This window comes from Sorex araneus, chromosome 2 (assembly GCF_027595985.1).
Source record: "Sorex araneus isolate mSorAra2 chromosome 2, mSorAra2.pri, whole genome shotgun sequence".
Taxonomy (NCBI): Eukaryota; Metazoa; Chordata; class Mammalia; order Eulipotyphla; family Soricidae; genus Sorex; species Sorex araneus.
In genome coordinates, this window is record NC_073303.1 from 182,903,643 (window position 1) to 182,926,679 (window position 23,037).

General features: G+C 43.9%; 1 protein-coding gene across 1 annotated transcript; it reads right to left on the minus strand.

Moving 5' to 3' along the window:
* On the minus strand, window positions 1–23,037 carry BTG3 (BTG anti-proliferation factor 3). The gene is made up of 5 exons (XM_055129493.1): window positions 22,861–23,037; window positions 17,819–17,997; window positions 13,606–13,743; window positions 8,419–8,626; window positions 1–713 (listed from the first exon to the last, which is right to left on the minus strand). Exons 2-5 carry the CDS (start codon window positions 17,989–17,991, stop codon window positions 474–476), a joined length of 759 nt encoding a protein of 252 aa, XP_054985468.1. The 5' UTR covers window positions 17,992–17,997; window positions 22,861–23,037; the 3' UTR covers window positions 1–473.

A 23,037-nucleotide genomic window follows, 5' to 3' on the forward strand; every position in this document is an offset into this window, starting at 1 on the left:
TTTTTTACATAGAACAGAAACACACATTGCCATGCCTCAAACTACTTTTTATTTGCAACTACATGATTTGACGCAATTCTTCTAAACAACGACATAAAATAGATTTCCTTGTGTATAAATAACTTACATACTCCCAGTAAAGTCAATGTTCAAGGTGCTAGAACAGCCTGTCGACTCCTACAGTACTTTCGTATCCAACAGCGTTGATGCACAATATATAAATACTCAAGTCCAATATTAAAAACTCAGGCACTTGACTAACTTTAATAAAGTTTCTCAAACTATATCAATTTATCTAAAGTGCATATATATATTTTAAGAAAGATTATTTTCAATAACTTCTCTATAAAAATACGTTGGATGGTTTGGCGGTCCATCTAACTTTACTACTATGAATATGAACTTTTAACTTTTAACATGTAGCCAGGATTATACTACCTCTTTTGAACATGACACCAACAGAATTAAAGCAGCTAGTGAGGTGCTAACATGTGAGGATTAATCCAGTGATTCCGTTCACAATGCATTCCCGGAGGAGGTACCCACGTCACTGGAATGGGGCGATACGGTTTATTCTTCCTTCCCTGGTTGGGGTAACCAAATGGAACAGGAGGAGGGTAGTGATGCTGGTGGTTATTCCCTCTGTACATCCCTGGCTTTTTTCTGGGCACAGGGTGCCACATTGGAAGAGGTGGGAACATCAGCTCTGAAATCTGTAGGGAAAAAGAAAACTGATTTAAAGGTAAAGTACGTGACCTTCCAGAACTCTCAACAGAGGAAAAAGAGAATCATTTGCCCACAGCCTTAAAGAATATGTCTAAGTGTCTAAGTATGCTGAAACCGCATGGAACCTCATGGTAATCAGTCAACATTTTCTGAATGAATGAAAACAAACTCTAACGGGGTACTCTAAACCCACCACAACTTACTATTTATTTTTTGCTTTTTGGGTCACACCCGGCGATGCACAGGGGTTCCTCCTGGCTCTGCACTCAGCAATTACCCCTGGCGGTGCTCAGGGGACCATATGGATGCTGGGAATCGAACCCAGGTCGGCTGCATGCAAGGTAAACACCCTACCCGCTGTGCTATTGCTCCAGCCCTGCAAAACTTGTTTTTATTTTCTGGCTGTAAAAGGTCAAAATACAATATACATATGGCATCAAGCCTTAGCTAGTCGGTTCCAGTCGGATAATGAAGTAGTCACCTACGGAGTTTACAAACCATACAGAGCTCTAATCTGCCGAACAATCAGGAATAGATGGCAGATATTTTAAAGGCACTCTCCAGCTGGGGCTGGAGCGATGGGTCAGGGAGTAGCGCGTTGGACCTGCACACACTGGACCTGGGATCCCACCCCCAGCATCCCATATGGTCCCCAAGCAGAGCCAGGAGTAATTTCCTGAGTGCAAAGTCAGGAGTAACTCCTGAGCATGTGGGCCCCAAACAAACAAACAGCAACAAAAACAAAAGGGAGCGGAAAAAAAAAAAACCCCAAACAAAAACCACTCTGCAGGTGATTCTGATAGAGGCCAGATGGTGTCTGCAAACGTTAGTTTTGTATTACCTATCTAGTCCAGCAGGTGGGAAATCGATACCACATTAGTCAGTGTTATCACAGCAATCAAGACCTCTTGGATCAGAATACCCTGTAATTATGGTTCAGAGTTCTATGATTTCTAATCGTATTACTTGTACTTAACCCCTTTAAACGTGTAACATTGCAGTCATGCGACAGTAGATCCAAAAGGCACAGAAGTTTCCAGTGGGCAGTACCTTCAGAGGGGCCGGGGTGGGGGGGGAGGGGGAAAGGGTTGGCGCTTAGTTTTGCTACAGCCAGCACTGAGAGCCTCACTTTGCAAGGCGGGGGCTCTGCCACTGAGCTGCAGCCCCGGTGCCATTAATCATACCTGAGTCTCACTTTAGATGCAGTTTTGTATCTATCGTTTAAAAACAGCAATTGAGAAAATGAATTGAGAAATACATCTTGATTCACTTCAACATGTGTTTATGTAGCATAACATTCTATGTGATAAACAGCAAGTGACATTCTGACCAACACAGATCCTTTCTCTTATAACTTCTGGATAACAATGGCATAGCTCTGCCGTAACTGAGTTACCTCATTTCCTATTGAAGGGACATTTGCCTTCATTTTAGTCTTTTATTACTTATAGTGTGCAGTTTGTGACAAAACAATGCTGCAGGCCGTCACTTCAGGTAATTCATTTAATCGTCAACAATAATGGGGATTTTAAAGAATTCAGGGTTCAATTATTAAACGACCAATACTAACTAACCAGTGGCAATATGAAACAGGGCTGATTTCTTTTTTCACTGGGTGCTCGTAACCGTTTAGAGTTGCCAGGAAGCAGATGAAACCCTGGCGCTCACACTCCCCCTTTCCGGTTAATCCCCAGGGGAGAGGCAGTCACTGTCCTGACGCCAGACTGTTTCTCCTGCTTATGAATTTCCTATCAAAGGCATCATTCACCATACATTCGTTTGACTAGCTTCTTTTGCTTTAATCTAGTGGTTTTTAGCCCTCAGGCTACTGTGTGTGTGGGGGGCACATCTGATGGTGTCAGGCTTACTCCTGACTCTGTTTCCCAGCAGTGTAGGGATAAAGCCAGGGGGAAGCCCCTTCACTTTTTTGGTCTCTTAGCACTTTAAGCGTTCTGGGCGTTCTTTTGGGGGGTATCCTATTACTCTAGGATTTCAAACCAGGGCCAGCACCACATGCAAGGCAAGTGCCTCACCTGCCATACTCTCTCTCTGGCCCTGATTCTGTTTTGTAGATGTTTCTGTTGTGTGAACATAGTTTTTTTCCTTCATCAACCTATCGAATATTTGGGTTCTTAGTAAATTTTGGCATTTTAAAATAAGTTCATGAAAGAAGCGGCTATAAACATTCCAAGACAAGATAATTTCACTTCTCTTGTGAAAGCTGAAGTGTGGAACTGCTGGGTAACGAAGCAGAAGCGTATTGAGCTTCGTGAGGCCCATGGCTCCGCCAAGGTCCTGTGCTGGGCTGGCTAGCGAGGTGTGCCGACGGTGTGCGGACGGGAGGCGTGCTGTGCCATGTGGGAAGCCCGAGTTTGATCCCAGGCGCTGCGGGCAGTGGCCGAGCTCAGAGCTGGAAAAGGACCCACGCCCACACCAGAGGTGGCCACCCCGCAGATAAGATCAAAAAAACTTACTTTCCCATTTTATTCTTCCAACCCACTGCTCGAGAGTCTAGCTGCTTCACGTACTGGTGAGTCTACATTCGGTGCTGCCAGGCTTTGAAGCTTTTATTTTCTCGATGCCAAACTAGGCAAAATCTTTCAGCAACTACTGGACATTTCCGTAACTCCTCAAATGTGTTTACATTTTTGGGTTTTTTGGCCATCATTTTCCAAAGGGTTCTTTTTCTTTTAAGCCACTTACGGGAGTGAGCTTTTTTGGGTGGTCCTCCCCAGGGCTATCTCCAGCAGTGCTCGGGAGCCAGCGTGGTGTCAGGGCTCGAACCCAGGGCCCTTGCAGGCTAGGAATGTGCTTCAACTCCACGAACCATTTTCTTGGGTCCCCAGGAGTGATTTTCAAGTTATTCCAGAAAGAGTTCCTTTGACAGAATGTATGTGTCTATGTGTGTGTACAGACACACACCGAAACAGAGTCTGTGCCGTTTCAGGCCTTGCCCATTCATTTTCTTAATGGCTTCAGAGATGAACAGTTTCTTAATTTTCATTGGAGTCAATTTTTTTCTCATGAAAGAGCTTTTATGTGTACCCCCCAGAAGAAACTCTGCCTATCCCACACCAGTTAGTAATATCCCCTATATTTTCTTCTGTAAGAATAGTGTTTCCCGGGGCCGGAGCGGGGAGGGCTTGCCTTGCACGCGGCCAACCTGGGTTCAATTCCCATCATCCCATATGGTCCCCCGAGCACCGCCAGGAGTAATTCCTGAGTGCAGAGGCAGGAGTAACCCCTGTGCATTGCCAGGTGTGGCCCAAAAAGGAAAAAAAAAAAAGAATAGTGTTTCCCTTTTAAGTTTTAATCCATCTCAAATTAGTTTTTGCATGTGTCACATCAGAAAGCAAATTCACTTTCTTTCTGTATGTCATGAATCACTTCAGTATTATTCTTGAATCATTTCCCCAGACTGCTCTAGCGTCGTTATTTAAAAACAAGACAGCAAAACTGTACAAAGGTTGACCTATACATTGACTTGAAAGCAGTGATACCTCTCTGCATCTTAAACCATTATCACAATATTTATATAATGGCTTTAATATCAGTGAGGCCTCCAACTTAACTTTTAAAAAATAATTTTAAGAATGTGTCACTTTTCAGAAAAACCCTTTTAGAATTTTTACTGATGCTGAGTTGAATCAATAGATCAACTTGGAGAAAAATGACATAATCTTTACCTCTAATGTAGGGATGTTTCTAAGAACACACATATCCTTAAAAGAACAAAGAACCCAAGATAAATCTTTCTTTACTTTGATAACTTTTTTTACAATTCTTGCAATATCTGGCTGAAAAAACTGAAGTAGGACACTGCACAGCATTTTTTTTCCCACAATGACTGGTGATAGCCATGCTTTTGTCATAAAATTTTGTTATAGTGGCTATAACAAAATTTGTTATTTTGGAGAAGACATTTCTCCAAACATTCTCCATGGAGAAATGTTTTTCTTAAAAATCACATAAAGATACCTGACTTCCCATAGACTTTTAATAATCCTATCTTAATTTGGGTTGAAATAAAATATAAGGTAAAAAAAAAAACCCTAAAAATTAGTAGCAATCGGTTTAATTTGGGATGACTTTCATTCTTTCTTTATTGAGTAATAATGAAGAAAATTCTGAGATAAAATTGACACATATCTTAATGGATTCCAGGTTCGCAACAGTAATTGCCAGAAATAAATGTATTATGCAGAGAAAAAAAAGTGCCCATATTATTGCAAGGTCTCTAAATCAACTTCTGAAATACAAAAACTATACTTACTTATCTACACAGGGAATCTCTTGGAAATAAAAATAACTTGTAACGAATGCCTCTACTAAAGGGCACATGACTGGTGGCTGGGGAGAGTGGGAGTATTTGTTACTATTATAATCTTACTATCTGAAGGTATTTTTAAAAAACTTTTGTGTGTGTGGGGGGGGCAGAGGGTTGGGTCTCCGGAAAGCTGAAGAAGGGAGGAAACTTTGCCAAGCCCATCATCACTCTGCTTCCATAACCAGACAAGGCCAATACAACAGCAAAGAAGAAAAGTATACACTGGTATCTAATGAATATAGAAGCAAAACATACTCCTCAAAATCTTGGCAAATCACATCCAGAAATACAGCAAACCTAATTCAGAAAGAAACAAGTGAAATTCATCCCATGGACGTAAGGATGATTTTAAAATACACAAAGCAACTAATACAACATACCATTACCAACAAAAGGTCAAATAAACATCACATGATTATATCAATAGACTGAAAAGGCACTTGACAAGATTCAACATCATTTATGAGAGAAGCTAAATGATTTAGGAATGATGTTAATGTAATAAAATGATGTTAATATAATAAAATGATAGACGACAAACCCACAATTAATATCATGCTCAGTGGTAAAAATAAATAAATGAAATTAAACATTTTCCCCTTTAACCAACAAGAAAACAATCTCCACTCTGCCACGAAACATTTGGCATTATTTTGGAAGTTCTAGCCAATTGTGCAAAGAGAAGAAACTCAACTTGCGAAAGAAGTAAAACTTAAATCGCTATTTACAAAAGACACAGGGAACCCTAAGGACTCAACCAAAATATGAAAGAAATTATAACTGAATATAGTAAAATGGGAATACAAAATCAATACACAATCTAATGCAATTACACGTCCAAGCAATGTTAAAATGAACAAAATTAAGAAAATTCCATTTGCCATACATCAAAACCCATAAATAATCCAAATAAAGATAAAAGACCTACACGCCTACACAGGTGAAACCATCAGACACTGTTAAAAGCAAGAGAAGGCAGTCAAGGCTGAGTTATCTCGTGTTCCTGAACTGGAAGGACAGTTAAAATGTCCCTAGTTCAAGGGCAATTTATACATTCACTAGAATCCTCATCCAAAACATAAGGGCCAGGCTTGAGGAAACAGCTCAAAGGGCTGAAGCACACATCAGCCGTGCACGGGGCCCGATTCCATCCCAGGCACTGCACCTGCCCGCAGAACGGTCAGTCACTTCTGGATTTGGCCCCAGCACCGCAGAGTCGGAGCAGCACTGCAGTGCCAAGCGCAAGCTCTGAACTCTCCAGCGCAGTTCCCCAAGCACTGCGGGAGAAACCATGGGGGTGAAGGGAGAGAGAGGAGGAAAGGGACTGCCAAGGAGGGAGGCTGGGTGGAAGATGGCGGGGAGGGGGAGGCATGGCAGGAGAGAAACTGGGGACACGGGTGGTGGGAAAAGTACACTGGCGAAAGGAGGGAGTTGGACCATGAAAGGGCAAAATAAAACCTAATCTTAAACAACTTTGTAACTATGTGTCTCATGGTGATTCAAAAAAAAAAAAAAGAAAAAAGAGAGAGAGAAAAAAGAAATCAGGTTTGGGATATCTATCAGCTCCCATCCTCCCCCACCCTCCCCCATGGCAAATTTAAAGGAAACAAAAAAATGATTCTAGGCCTTGTATGAAACCATAGAGACCACGGGCAGTCCTGAGAGAAGAGGAGGAAACTAGAGACGCTGTGCTGCCCGACTCCAGCCATACAGGCAAACAGCTGAGACACAATTCAAGCCTACAGACGAGCCTACGGGCACGACAGTTAACAGAGTGGAGAAAGGAAGCTTCTTTAATGTCGAGGAAAACAGAACCAAAAAAAAAAAAAAAAACTAAACAAAAAACCAAAAACAAAACACACAACCCCCCCCCAAAAAAACCAAAACCAGAACATTGTCAAATTAAAGGTTTTTATAAGGGGCCAGAGCAATAGTGCAGTGGATGGGGCGTTTGCCTTGCACGTGGCTTACCCAGGCTCAATCCCCAGTATCCCATATGGTCCTCTGAGCACCACCAGAAGTAATTCTTGAGTGCAGAGCCAGTAGTAACCCCTGAGCATCACTGGGTGTGGCCTTCCCTCCCTCACCCCACCAGATTTTTTTTACAGGAGCTGGGAATATAGCTCAGTTGTAGAACGCTTGCTGTACATACGTGAAAAGCTGGGTTTAATCCCTAGCACCATAAAAATAAATGATAAAAATATAAACTTTTACACAGAAAAAAAATTGCACACAAAAAGGCAATCTATGAATCAGGGAAAAATTACTTGTACATCATATTGACAAGGGGTTGATACCCAAACTTTATAAAGAATTTAACAAAACTGAGAGGCCGCTAAGTGTGGTCACTCGACCTCATACCTCTTCATCCTCAGCAATGGAAAACAAATTAAAACAAACAAAAAAAAGAATTTAAATAAGAAACAACCCAATTAGGGGCTGGAGCAATAGCACAGCGGGTAGGGTGTTTGCCTTGCACGCAGCCGACCAGGGTTCAATTCCCAGCATCCCATATGGTCCCCTGAGCACCGCCAGGAGTAATTCCTGAGTGCAGAGCCAGGAGTAACCCCTGTGCATCGCCAGGTGTGACCCAAAAAGCAAAAAAAAAAAAAAAAAAAAAAAAAAAAAGAAAAGAAACAACCCAATTAAAAACCAGGCAATCACCTGAGCAGACAATTCTCTGAAGAAGGCATAAGGATAACCCACAGGCGCAAGAAAAATGCTCAGTATCACTCTTTAGGGAAATGCAAATCTAAACTACACCTATGTATCACCTCATACATGTGACAATAGCCTATTGTCATATTACAAAGGAAGTATTTTTGTTAGGTAGTAGAAAAGAAAATTGGAAGAGACTGGGTCATTTTTATCCGCACCCAAATAAAACAGAAATAGGAAATTGTGGCCTACTTCTTTGTCTGGAATTGGGGTGCTTTATATGTAGGGCCACATGTGAAGCATCTTACATATTACAAAGGAAGTATTGGCAAGGATGTAGATATAAGTGAACTCGTACAGTGCAGGTGGGAGTGTCAAGTGGTGCAGCTCCCATTGAAAATGCTATGGTGAGTCTGTAAAACACTGAAATTGGGGGGTCGGAGAGAATATGGCGAGTAGGGCTCTTGCCCCACACATGGCCAACCTGGGTTCAGCTCCAGACATCCACATGGTCTCCTGAACACCACCAGAAGTGACTCCTGAATGCAGGCCCCCGAGCAATCCCCAAGGAATGCTGGGTGTGGTCCCCAAACCAAACAAAAACCAAAACGAAATCCCCTCTCGCCCCCCCAGAATAAACAAAACCAAAACCCGAAACCTAGAGCAACACGAACAGGACAAATCTGACCCAGAATTAGCTCAGTTACCTGGTAAACAGGGCTCGGGGTTGCAGTCACAGAACTGGGTTTCACTTCCACTTCCTTAGTTGTTTCTTCATCTGAAGAAGAGGATCCCGAGTGATAATCAGAGGTAACCTTATCAAGGGCTCTGGTCACTTTCTTGGAGATCTCATCCTTGTTCTCATCTTCATTTTCAAAGCTGGCAACGATGAATGCATTGTTTTTCTCTCCATACCTAAGAACATAAAAGAAAGCCAAAAAAATCACCTTGCAAAGCCTGAGCTACATCAACAAAGTCAAGTCATAAAAATCTAACACAGCTAGACATGCCACTGGTTCAAAATACAGACTCGGGCTGGAGCGACAGTACTGCGGGGAGGGCATTTGCCTTGCACACAGCCGACGTGGGTTCGATTCCCAGCATCCCAAATGGTCCCCCAAGCACTTCCAGGAGTAATTCCTGAGTGCAAACCACTGTGCATCACCAGGTGTGACCCAAAAAGCGGAAAAAGAAAAGAAAGAAAAGAAAACAAAACAACACAAAATACAGACTTCCCAGAACACAGCACTACAGGTAAAAGATGCTTCACATGTGGCCCTACATATAAAGCACCCCAATTCCAGACAAAGAAGTAGGCCACAATTTCCTATTTCTGTTTTATTTGGGTGCGGATAAAAATGACCCAGTCTCTTCCAATTTTCTTTTCTACTACCTAACAAAAATAGTTGGTTAAAACATCAGGGTTATTTCATTATTTGGATATTTAGCATATGCCATAGAAATTGACTGCACACAAATTTTTTTCTACTGTATTTTTATTTGACCCCATAAGAGTATAGTAATCTGAGTTAGAAATCAATTCAACATTTCCTATGACTTATTCTTACAATAATTTAAAAGGGGTCTCTGTTTCCTATTTCTAAACAAAAAGGAGAACGAAGGCAATGAGTTTGAAAGGAAAACTGTCAAAATATGTGACTTTGGCTGGTTACTAAATGAAAAATAAATTTTGCAATAAGGGAAAATAGCCTAATGAAGAATAAAACTGAAATTTTTCACACCTGACAAAGGAGCCACAAATTTAAATAGATTGGACTATAACGAGCTTAGTAAAAATTCTAGTGAGCCTTAAAACAAGGAAGCAAATCATTAAGCAGCATGTAGCTAAAGACAGGAAGACAAAGTGCTTAGAAATTTTAAATATATTTTAAAAAAAATCAATACAACATAGGGTTAACTGTTACTGACTATAATGCCAATTTGTTTCAAGATAATTCACCTCAAATTAGTCCTTATCAAGGTAACTATACAGAAGTGAAAGATCTAAACGCAATTAAAGTTTTTGAAACTTCATGTAGAAATCAAGCAGTCTCATAAGTTCTCTGAAAACTCTCCAATTTTATTTCAAAGAACTGCTACAGTGCACAATTGAAAATAGGCTTAGGACCTATTTTATTACTTTTTAATGTTCCTGCCATTAAACCATGAATTAGCCTGTAGGAGTCATCTTCATTATATCAAAATGCTAAAACTGTATGTTAAGTAAACTGGAAATGAAAGAATTGTGCGCTGTGAGGAATTTCGCCAACCTTTTGGGCATCTCGGTCTAAGAATCAGCAGTTGAAGACCAACCTGTACTCAGCCAGCCTGGCTTCCTCACCTGGCTGACACCGGGGGCTTCGGGAGAGAAATGGCTTGCTGGGTCAGAGCTAGCTACTGCCAGAGCCAGAGCCAGAGCCAGAAATGTGTGCCAACCTGTAGCAACTCTTTTTTTTTTTTTGGTTTGATTGGTTGGTTTTCTTTTTTTTTTTTTTTTTGGAGGGGGGGTCACACCTGGCGATGCTCAGGGGACCATATGGAATGCTGGGAATTGAACCCAGGTCGGCCGCTGTGCTATTGCTCCAGCCCCGTAGCAACTTTCTGAGGTAAACTAAACAGCTATTTCAATGCCTAACAGAAAATCTGAAGCAAATTGAAGACAAAATGAAAAGCAGGATATTTGAGGAAAATCCCTGCAATCCAGATGTATAATGATGAAAGTTCAGCTTCCTAATTCAGATTTCTTTCACATACAATTAGACGTTTGCTGTATCTTTACCTTTATACTATTTTGGTATGAAGCCTCCCATGTTAGTGAAGATATTTCCCATACCACCCTAACGTTAGACTATACAGTTACCTACAAATTTGCAATAAACAGCTTTAAAATTTTTTTTCTATTTTTCAACGACGCTGCTAAAGCATTAAGGTCAATTTAGTTCATGTGAAACAAATCAAAAGATGATTTCCTAATTTTATTAGGAAAGATTTTACAGAAATGACAAAACCAAAATACAGTGCATGACAAACACAAATTATTCTCAAGCCTTATTATAGGAAAGATCCATTACTGTGCACCCTCTCAAATATTTTACAAAGTGATAATCTAACTATATGCAAACTACATAAGCTTAGTATAAAATCTGCAAGCTTCTGATATATCCTCTTTGAAATGTATTCCAATTTTTTTCATAGTCCTAAATCTCTAGTATACCAGTGGGGAGTTATTTTTAACTACTCAGGTATTTAATCAAACTTATCACTGCTTGATCAGCTTTAGTTTTCAAACTATTTATTTTTACTTTTGGTGTAAAAGTATGTCTCATTATCTAAATATCAGCTTAAGGCAATTATTACTACTCATTTTTTAACAGCTATTTATTCGTATTCTGGTATCATTGAAAGAGTACCCCACATTTTGAAGGTAGTTTCTATTGCAAAAAACATGTAACATCAGAAGACTTCTTCTTGAGGTTCTAGTAATATACAAAATTATAACAAGTTACTGTATGCATAGATTTTGTTAAAAAGAGTATAAGCAGTACTATCTGGCATCACCACGTAATGAAGCTGTCTCTCAGTTATAATGTCCATATAACTACAGCTTTTATCTTTAGGTGCCAAGGCTTAGTTGAATATATATCAGCAATTGATATATCAGCAATTCAAATAAGCATGTCCAAAATATTTATATAATTACTCAACTTCCTTAACATCCTGAGACACGGTTGACTTGAAGATTACTGTGGTCGATGGTCATTACTTCATTTCATGATCCATCTGTGACAACTCTTCAGTTTTCAGCTCCTGCCTCTACGTTAGCCCACAGGACAACTTAGGGGGGTATCTTTACGACCACCACAAACCTCCTTTTAGAGGCTGCTTATAATTTTCTGTTCGGGGGCCATACCCTGCGATGCTCAGGAATCACTCTTGGTGGTGCTGGGGGAGCATATGTGATGCCAGGGACAAGGCATGAGCCTTCCCTACTATATGATCCCTCTGGATGGCTGCTTATAATTTTTATAGCCTGAAAAATTATAGCACTTTATAAACGCATCTTAAGTGATAGTCTATCAGATCTAACTGTAGACCTAATTAAAATGTAAGCAAACCACCAGAGTAATTTTTTTTGACAGCACTTCCTGGTATGCTGAGTTCTTCTACAGGGGTTCAGCTGCCACAGTATAGAAAGTCTGACTCCAGCCTAAGTCATTATATATACGTATATGTATATATATAAACTTTTTTTTTTTTTGGCAGGGTGGGGAGGTGGTTGGGAGTCATGCCCCAGGGTGCCCCATGCTTCAGCTCAGGGGTCTCCTGGCAGGCTCGTGTAACCATATGGGATGTCAGGGACTAAACCTGGGTCAGCCATGCGCAAGGCAAGTGCCTTACCTGCTGTACTGTTACCTTTGGCCCCCACCATTTCAATTCTTAAGACTATAATGCTTGAAGTTTCCACATGCTACACTAGGCTTCCCCAAACAACAAGCTCTCCAACACAGCAGCCTATAAGCAAGGAACTGTAACTGCAGGGTCATCCAGAAGAATTCAGTGAGAGAATAAGCATATATTTTGGTGTACTTTCAGCAATGGAGATCAGGTGAGAGCCCATGTCCACATCTGGATTATATTAGAGTTGCATCAAGAAGTATCTTTACAAAAAGCTCCTTTGATAGAAGAACTCAGTGTACCAGGAAGGCTGGAAGGCTGGGGGGGTGTCGGGGGTGGTCATGGGGAAGGGAACCTGGGGACACTGATGCTGGGAAATCTACACTGGTGGAGGGATGGATGTTGGAACACTGTATGACCGAAACCTAACCATGAACAGCTTTGTACGGGTCTATCTCACAGTGATTCAATTAAAAAAAAGAAGAATCTGTACTAAAATCACCAAGCGAACTACAGCTCAAAAACCAAAAGAAGGGGCTGGAGAGATAGCACAGCGGGTAGGGCGTTTGCCTTGCACGCGGCTGACCTGGGTTCAAATCCCAGCATCCCATATGGTCCCCTGAGCACGGCCAGGGGTAATTGCTGAGTGCAGAGCCAGGAGTAACCCCTGTGCATTGCCAGGTGTGACCCAAAAAGAAAAAAAAAAAAACCAAAAGAAAATACTCTACAGGAACAGTTGAAAGTCACTGGCATAGGTTCCATGCATACAACTGTCCCTGACTGCCAAGGTCTTTCCCATCCTAGGCACCACGTTACCTGTAGCTCAGCCCCCTGTCTTCCAGCTCAGGTACCACCTACCCGAGTCTCCCTCGACTCCCAGAGTGACTTCACTCCTTTGTGTCACCAATCATAGCAGTTTGCACAGATTTTGCAACAACAAAAATGACTCTGTTGCACTCTTATTCTTTTTTTTCCAGCTTGGTATTATACTACGAACGATCTGAAAGCAGAAGGTCCTTTCATTTTTGGAAAATAGTTCCTATAACGAAAATGAGACCATGCAAACATCGACCCATCTTTCAAAAGCAAAAGAGGGAGGAAAGCGTAGAAACAAAGAGACAGTCAAACGGCCAGCTATTCTCAGGGCAAAAATCTATTTCAGCTATTATTCGGGATCAACTTCTTTACTAAACTGGGAATGGGAGAAGACAAGTGTGCCACCAAAGACCAAAATAACTGACCTACAGCAGTCTAGCATCTCGATTCTACTGCTGGATCTGTAAAGCTCTAGAAACTTCTTGCCCAGTTGTTGAGCTTTTTTAGCTGTCCACGGGAACATGACCAGTCCTTCACTGGCAGTGCCAAGGGAGCAGCTTACGAAAAACTCCCATCGACTAGGCAAGCAGCTCCTAGCGGCAAAGAGCAGAGTAGGCGGTGCAGGTTGAGGACACTGAGTCACCTCCAGCTCGGACTCGACCGGCGGCCCACCCCGGACTCACCGGCAGCACACCTCGCAGGGGTCCACCCAGAGAGTGAGTTCCTTTGGCAAGCCCAGGTCACTGTACAGGATGCAGCTGTTCTCACAGGCCTTCAGGACATCAGGATCAACTCTCTGAAACTTATTGACACGAATGCACCTACAACAAATAAAGAGTAATGTTAAAAACATGTATGAATATTAATCATAAACCTTGCCATGCCAATATCTGGGAAACATAAAAAACAAACAAATAAATAAAAAAAAACCCCGAGTGTGTCAAATAACAAGGCAATGCTAAGTGTGAACTACAAGCTGAGAGGCAGCATCACAGGCTATTCCTGGGGCCAGGGGAATCACTAGATTTGGTTCAATCTCATTTTACTGGGAAATTAATCAACTTTACATGCACATTAAAGGACCAAGGAGTATGCAAGTTACGTGAAATTCTAGAGTTCTGAAGTTAAAAAGCTTTGTAGGTCAAGTTCCTATACAATAAAATCTCTAGAAGACATAAACCAATGTTTCAAGTAGTATTTGGAAATTCTGTGTAAAGTTTTGATCTGTCATTTTTTAACTTATACACCCCAGGTATTACAATGTGCTATGGCTTTTGTTCTGTAAATACAAAATCAGTCAAGGACATGATTATTTATATCCTATAGTTAAGATGTAAACAGGATTCATTCTGACTTACTTCACATACCTTCCATTATCTTATCCACAAGATTAAAAAAAAAAAAAAGGTTGGAAACAATGAGGGGGGGAAAAAAAATCTAAACCAAGTGGCCTGTTCTTTTTGACAAAAGAAATACCTGTAGCTATTTAAAGGAACACGCAAAGATGGCCTCAGCATGAATGCAAAAATTCAAGTTAACTTTTTTCTGCATTTGTATGGAGAAACAGCTACATTTAATTATTTACTGCCTTACAACTAAGAAATCAAGCAAGAGAACTCAGGTTTTACAACTTATTCTAGTATTTATTTATCCGATTAATTTAGATTAAGCTCTTCACCTCCTCTTAGGAGAAAAAGCTCCGAAGTGACAAGTTAACGAGGGGGTCTGGGATGTGGTACCACTCATGCCTCCTGTGTGTGAGGTCCGAGCTGGGTCCCAGCATCACAAGAAGGAAAAAAAACCATTCAAGTCATGGAGTGGAGAGCTAGTAAGGTGCGTAGGGTACAGCTAACAACACAGTGCTCCCTTGGCCCCAAGGCTCAACTATCTAGTCAGTTCAAAAATAACAATCATATTACTAAATAATGACATCAGCAAAATAATGATAAAGTTTTGGAAAGCTAAATTATTTTATTAGTTGATTTAATTTAAAGTAGAAAAAAAATAGTATAGGTAACAGTCCCTAAGACATAATAAGATAACAGGTATAAGGTAACAGCTAGTAAACGTTTTTAAATAACCAGCACTCTGAAGGGATGGGTGTTTGAGCATTGTATAACTGAGACTTTAACCTGAAAGCTTTGTAACTTTCCACATGGTGAATCAATAAAAGAATTAAAAATAAATAAATAACCAGCACTCTTTTACACTTAGAATACTTTTAGTATTCTGAAGAATTGTTATGCAAAAAAAAAAAATTCCTAAATGCTTTGCATATAGTTAAGTCTTGGTCTGCATAGTTATCCTTTGAATTAGATACCACTTCCCCATTTTAAGAAAGATGGGAGGTGTTTAAATAATTTGCACAAGATCACATAGCCAGGAAGCAACGAACGCACGGTTCAAATCCAGGGCAGCACACTTCAAAGCTCATGCTACCAAACAGTACCCTGTACTTATCCGAACATCATCATTAAGAATTTAGCAAACTCAGGGCCCGGGAGACAGCTCAACAGGTGAAGTGCATGCTGTGCTCACAGGACGTCTGGGCGTCATCCCGGGCACGCCAGGGTCCCCTGAGCACAGCCAGAAGGGACTCCTAAGCATACAGCTGGGACTAGCCCCTGAGTCGGGGTGGCATCAGCACCCCAGCAGCAGAAATCAAAATTTAATTCCGGGTGAAAAAAACGGTTTCATAGCATTTAAGTGATATTATTTGTTGCTTTCTCTAAAATGGTCCTACATAACAGACTGAAGTTTTATAGGCTGATATAAAAGCATCTCATGTCCCAAGATTAAAAATAATTAAAGGTAAAACTGGGCCAGGGATTGTTAATATCCAGCTCTGACAGCCTCTGCCCCTAGCCCTCCTCCACCCTGCCACTGGTGGTACACCCTGGCCGACATGACCCTCCCACCCCCAAACAGGAGTGGGGGGGAGGTAAGGAGATAACATTAAATGTGGTTTTGTTATCCACAAGTAGGCGCCGTAGGCACACTGATAAAAATACATACATAAACACACATGCTTAAACTCAGCTACAAAAAATTTGCATGTCACATATTTTTATTTTTTTCCCATTCTATATCCTATTACTGGTCAATTAACCACCATTCAAAACCAGATTTAAAAAGCTACTTAAAAAGTCTACCACTTACTCAATTTGAAAACTTAGTTCTTTCCAATTTCTTGCAATTAAAAATGTAAAAACATCCATATTCATATGTATTTGCCTACTTACTTCTAGAATAGACTTTTAAGGAGACTTACTGTTCAAAGAAATGAACATTTTTTACAGATCTTGGTAAAACTGCCAAATTGCCTTCCAAAACCAGTTTATTTGTGTGTATTACAGAGAAACGTTTTCAATTTATAAATGTTGTAGGAAAAAAAAAGAAAGTCTATCTATTCTATGACTAAACTCTAGCTAATCCTATGTTCCTTTTACTTATAAAAGTAATGACCCACCATTAAGTCTAGGAGTTTTCTATTTCAAAGACAGCTTCAAGACGACTCAATAATGACACTTCTGATCACATGCCAATTTAATTCTCTTTGCCTAACTTTTCCCTCAAGTTTTTAGGATTAATGGAAATGAGACTGTGCAGTCTGACCCTTAAGTATTTACTTGACAGAGTCTCCTGTTTCAGTAATAGTATGGTGATTTGGCACTTCCAAAACCCTTCACCCCATGACAATTACATCAGTGTAAAAAGCCTCAACAGAGCTCTAACGCACAAAAGCTGTTCAGTCTATCAGAAATGAAAGATGTGCAGAAAAAAAATTATAACCGAAGCAAGAGAGAAGATAAAAAATATGCAAGTCTGCCTCATTAAGACATCTACAGTTCTCCTTTAATTCACATTTTCCAATTTACTAGGGAATCTTTAGACAAAATCGAAGGAGAAAATACATGTTACTTTCTTTTTAATACAACATACCTCCATCGGGAGTTCAGCAGATGGGAAATAAACAAGTCATATTTTCCCCTTCCTTTTGTAGTCTTCTAAATAATTTTGTAGTTTTATGTACTAAGATGCTTGCTGACTAATAGAAATCCTTTTTTACACTTGTGGAAGAAACTCTGAGGTCTAGCACCATGCATAAATTACAGAATTTCTCTAGTCATGACAGGCACAACTGTTCCACTTTTATTTTTTTTTTGCGGTCACATCACAAGTCAGGCCAAGTCTGACAGCTGAATTTAGCAGAATATCCTCAATGCAGGTTCCCAAACAGTCATATAAATACTAGGGAGTGAGCATGCCAGGACATGTTCTGTGGGAGCCTGCTCTTCTTTACTTTAAGTTGCAAATGTAATTTATAAACCAGACTACAAAAGAGAGAGAAGTGAGAATTACCTTCCTTCTGAGAGCCAGAGCAGTAATCACACTGTGATGTGCAGAAAGCCTGTAAGATTTTACGGTCAAGTTAGACCTGTGTTCAAATCCCAGAGTTACTACTTGCCAGCCGATGACCATGGGTAAGCTCTATTCATCTAGGAAAGTTACCATTCCTTCCACAATAAAGAATTGTGCATAGTCTAAATAAAAATGTTCTGGTGTCTAAAATTGCCAAAAACAAAAACCAAAACCCCAAGTACCATGGAATTAACAGAAAAGCCTCAAGTCAGTCAGGAGCCAAAGTAGAACCACAGAAATCTAACTGCTATAAGGCTGGAGTGCTGGCTTCCTATGTCTGGGCAGTGAAAGTCCAGCAACAAATGCTCAGAGTTTAAAACGAAGAAGGAAGTAATACAGTGACACCACAGTATTTTGGAAAAACTGTGAAAGGCTTGAACTGGACACCTCTTTGTTCTCTGGCCGAGCACTCAAATCTGGAGTCGATCTGTCTCTTAACTTAGCCCAATCCAACTGTCGGATCTCATCCTTTACCTGTAGGCCTGACCTTTTGATGGTTTTTCTGGATACCAGTGGTTTTTATATTTTTCTTGAAGTATTAGAGTCAGTTTCTCAGCAAACCTCTCAACTGCCTCCTTTTTCAACTTATCATGCTTCCGAACCAGCCTTGTGAAAAAGAAGACAACGGCAGCAATTTCGTTCTTCATCGTTCCCTGCAAAGATAAAACAATTTTCTCAGACACAAAACACGAAACTCGAACACAGGAAGATAAAAGTTCTGCAACGTACTCCTTTACAGAAGCCTTTCCTCCTTCCAACTTTATCCATGTTCATATGATAAAAGGTTCACTGGCTCATATCTGGAGAAGGGAACAATCACTAATTTACGCTGCAAGACCTTGTTATAAAACACTGTTTAAGAACTTGGCGCCGGAACAATAGTACAGAGCAGGCAGGTGGCCTGCTCTGCACACAGTGGACCCAGGTTAAATCCCTGGTATCCCATCCGGTCCCCTGAGTCTGCTAGGAGTGATCCCTCAGTGCAGAGCCAGAAGTAATCCCTAAGCATCAGACTATGGCCCCCAAACCAAACCAAACCAAATAAATCCTATTACTTCGTTTGATGAAGTTTGTAAAGACAGTACACAAAATTGCTCCCTCTGGCTAGAATAAAATCAGAGATTATCGTTAATCAGGAGTAATGTAGGGGCTGAGGCAATAGCACAGGGGGTAGGGCGTTTGCCTTGCACGCGGCTGACCCAGGTTCGATTCCCAGCATCCCATATGGTCCCCTGAGCACTGCCAGGGGTGATTCCTGAGTGCAGAGCCAGGAGTAATCCCTGTGCATCACCGGGTGTGACCCAAAAAGAAAAAAAAAGAAAAAAAATAATTAGGAGCAATGTAATGACAACGCTCTGGAGTTTTTCCTAAATATTTAGCTATAATGATTTAAATTTAGAATTCTGTGAAGTAATTTCAATTTTTTTTAAAAAATCACCAAAAAAATTCACTTTACAATTCAGTACTGTACAGCTCTTACAAAAGAGTTTGGCAGTTACTAAAACGTTAGGCATAGGTGCCATAAGATCCAGCAATTTTACTTGCATGTACCCAGAGAAATAAAAATGTCCACACAAAAATTTGTTTACATACACTCAGCATCGTTACTCACAATATCCAAAAAAGTGGAAATCCAAACATTCACCAAATGCTAACACACAAATAAAGGTGTTGTATAAGCAAGAGGATATTTTCCAGAACGCAAAGTACTGATACATGCTACAATCTGGGTGACTGAACCCTGGCACAGAAACGGTGATGCACATACTCAGTGGACTACGACTCTGCCCGTTTTAAAGAATGAAACAGGGTGTGCCAAGGGCTGGACACGTGCTTTGCCTCTGTGGTCCTGGGTTTCTTTCCCGGCCCAGCACAGGCCAGGAGCACTGTCAGGAGTAGTCCACTCCCTGTGCTCCCCCATCCCCCCAACAAAATGGAACGAAAAGGAAACGCGCCCTTTGGAACAAAACAGATGGATCCTGAAGTGATTATGCTAAGTGATTTATAGAAGTAAAAGACAATAACTGGATGATTTCACCCATATGGAATATGAAGCACTAAAGCAAGCAGTCTGGTAATAAATTTTTTTAAAGTAGCCCCCATGGCCCGAGGGCCAACCCCCCCACTACCTTATGATTCTATGACAACTCTGATGATTACCACAGGGGTTACCAGAGGACGGTGAGGAGGAAGAGGACAAGGGGCTGAAATGACACTGAAACTATGGTGGCCAGAGCGGTGAGACTCTAGCACAGAGAGGTCTGAGGTGAACATTCTCACTCGCGTTTACAAAGAAACGGGAAAGGGGGGAGTGATGAAGCCTGTGACAAAGACCAAATATTAAATGATTCCCCTTAAGGGAGAAATAAATGTACATAGAACATGAGTATAGATGAAATGCAAAAAAAAGAAATGTCTTGAATAGTTACATTTCTAAGACAGAGAGATCAGTGGCCCAGGAAGAAGAGGGATGGAAGGAAGATGGAAGGAAGGAATGATGTTAACAGAGTTTCTTTGGAGGGTAAGGCAAGTGCTGCGAGACTGTATTGTATGACTTGGTAAATATATTAAAAACATTTAAAATATGTAATCATGTAGATGCGTGAATCCTATTTCAATTACGGTGCTATACATAAGGGGAAAATCTAGCTCCGAGTTTCTATAAGCCGTCATTTAGGAACTGAGATGTATTTACCTGCAAGATTCAAAGAGAAGCAGTGCTTCCTATCTTACCACACCGGAGAGTGGAAATACAGGGCCAGCCAATGACAGAAAAGAAATGATGGGGGATGTGACTGCATGTTGAAATTGTCTCAAGGACTCTTTAAATGGCAGCTCTGATTTATCACGGATTAATCCGGAAAGGCAAAAAACCCCGTCTGGGGATCGTTTCGATGTATATTCAGCCTAAGCGATGAGCTCATTCACTTGGCTGCTGCGCGCTGGAGTTGTTCAGATACTGCATTTACTAAGCAAGAGCACATTTCCCACAGCCAATTATTAAAGGAGGTACATCGTGTGCTACCTTTCGGATAAAAACTGATAAACCCGGCTGAGTGGGTGTTCTCACACGTTCTCAAAAATACAAAGCTGATTCTGGGAGCTCTAGCTCTCTCGCTCTCTCTTTTTTTCCCCCCTTTTTCTTCCAGGCTCTCTGTATGATTCCTTACTCCCTGTGCAAATTCCAACCACGGATCTCACAGTGAAATTAAAAAGTCTATACGGCTATCCTAGAGGCACGCTTGGCAGCCACCCACACCCGGCAGGGAAGGACACGCGCAAACCTCCCTCCTGGAACCGGGGAATGCCAAACCCACTTTCGAGGGCGCGCTGCCGGGCACACACGGAAAACTCCAGCATCCTACAACTACTCTATATAGCTTCCTCCTGGAATTTAAAGGGGGGAGGTGGGGGAAGGGAAAGACCAACCGTTTCCCCACTCTTTATCAAGCTCTATTTATACTCTACTACGGGAGGATGAAAACAACAACAACAAAAAAAAAACAAGACCCACCGCAACTTCAGAGAGGGCTGGCGATGCCAAGTGATGCCAAGTGGCTACGAGCTCCCAACACCCCCCTCCCCCAGCCCTCCGCCCGCCCGGGGCCACAGGGCCCCCCCGCCCCCCACCTCGGAGAACTCCTCCTCCGAGTTCTGAACACGATTGCTCACTCTCATTCACGGAACCGTGCTGCCCTGAGACTCCGCGTTCTGGTTCTGCCCCAAGACTCTGCGTTCTGGTTCTGCGGTTGCCTACCCCGTTGCCCACCCCCTCCCCGCCCCCTCGCCCCCCCCTCCCTATCAAAATGGAAAAGAAAAAAAAAAAGGAAGGAAGGAACCACTTAGTGGTTGTTTGGGGTTCAACACCCGATGAGTCACTGGGAATGTGTCCCCCCTCACCCAGTTTGAAGGACTGATGCCGGGAAGGGCTGGGGGCTGCGGATGGGGGCGGGGCAAGAGTCCACCCCCCCACCCCCGCGTCTGTTTCCCCGCCCCCACCCCCGCCCGGATGCCCGGGGTGAAAGAGGGGAGCGGAGTTGAGAAAGTCGGCGGCGGCTGCGACGACGCGGGCCGGGCCCTGGACGCGGGCCGGGCCGGGGCCGGCGGGCTCGGCGGCGCCTCCACCCACACTCGGGGCGCGCGCGGCTCCCATTTTCGACATCGCCCGGTGACGTCACCCCGGGCCGTCGTCACCACCGCGGCGGCGGCGGCTCAAGTTCTACTTTGTTCCACGGGGCTCCACGGCAGCCGGCAGCGTGTGCACACACACGCATACATACACACACACGCACACACATACACACAAACACATACACACACACATGCACGCACACACAAACACACACGCGCGCAAAAACCAAGGGCCGGCCCCAGCTCTCTCCTTCCAGGAGTTTCTCAACTCGGGGCAGCTACCCTCCCCCCCCATTGCCTCCAACCCCACCCGCGCCCCCCACCCTACGCCCCCCCCCACCAACGCCCAACGCCAGCGGTTTCAGAACGACGCACATCTCTCCGCAGGAGCCGTGCCCAGCGCCGTGTGGCAGGGACGGAGGGGATCGGAGCCCCCTACCCCACCCCCCCCATCACTGTGGGCCCCCGGGAGTGGGACCTGGACTCGCCGTCTAAAGCCGAGGGTCCTTCCACCGCCCCCACCTCCGCGTCCCGGCTTGAAACTTGCTCGCTAGGGGACGGAGGCGGCTGGCATCTCCACCCACCCGGGGCAAGTGTGTGGGGCCTGCAAGCGCGTCCCAACTTCTGTAATCGCGGCTTTCTCCCTCTGAGTTCACGCGGGGAGGGGGTGGGGTGGGAGCCGGGCCGGGCCGCCCTTCCTGCACCCCTCCTACCCCCCCCCCAAAGGCAACGCCGAGCGAGCACTCCTCACTACCGCCCCCTCCCCGTGTGCCCGGTTTGTGCCCTCGGCCAGGCGTCCAGTGTCCGGGTGGCTTCGAGGACGAGGCTGCCCTGGGGCGCAAAATCGCCCACGACCCAGCTCCCCCCGCCGAGGTCCACACCCCTGCGCGCCCCCTCCCCACCCCTCCCCCCCGGTCCTCCCCAGCTCTCCCAGGACCAACCGGGTTCCCAGGGAAAACACGCACGGATGCGGGGTGGGGGATGGTGGGGTGGGATAAGAGGGAGCCCGCGGGTGGGAGGGCGCGAGGCGGACGCCCACCCCAGGGAACGCGCGGTTGGAAACGTGGCAGGCGCTGGAGGCGGCGTCTCCGCGGCCCGGGTCTCCACCAAGGGTCCCCCACGGAAACCCCCCCCCCACCCATCCACTCAAAGGGTCGCCCGCCCCCGCCGCCTCCTCCAGCCTCCCGCGCCGAGCCGCAGCCGCTGCATCCCGAGTTCGATCCCGCTCTCCGCCCGGGGTGGGGTGGGGGGGGTCCCCGCGGCGCGCAGCCCGGCCCGCGAGCATTCGACGTGGCCGCCGGGAGGCCGGAGCACCCTCCCCATGGTGCTCCCCGCAGAGCCCCGCCAGACCCCCCGCCCCGACCCCGCGGCCTGCCCTTCCTCACCACCGTCGCCGCCGCCGCCGTGGCGTGGGGCGGCGAGATCCCGCGCTGCCCACCGTCTCCGGCCCGAGGGCGCCGCGTCCGCCCGCCCAGCGCTCGGCGGCGGCCCGGAGCGCGGCGGAGCCCAGGACCCGCGGCGCGTGCGACTCTCCCGCGTCGTCGGGCGGGCGGGCGGGCGGA

Coding starts and splice junctions, on each gene's coding strand:
- BTG3 (XM_055129493.1), bottom strand. CDS start 17,991: ATGAAGAACGAAATTGCTGCCGTTGTCTTCTTTTTCACAAGGCTGGTT. Junction 13,744..17,818: donor TCAAAAGGTCAGGCCTACAG/GTAAAGGATGAG, acceptor TATTTGTTGTAG/GTGCATTCGTGTCAATAAGT. Junction 714..8,418: donor CCCCGAGCCCTGTTTACCAG/GTAACTGAGCTA, acceptor TTTTCCCTACAG/ATTTCAGAGCTGATGTTCCC.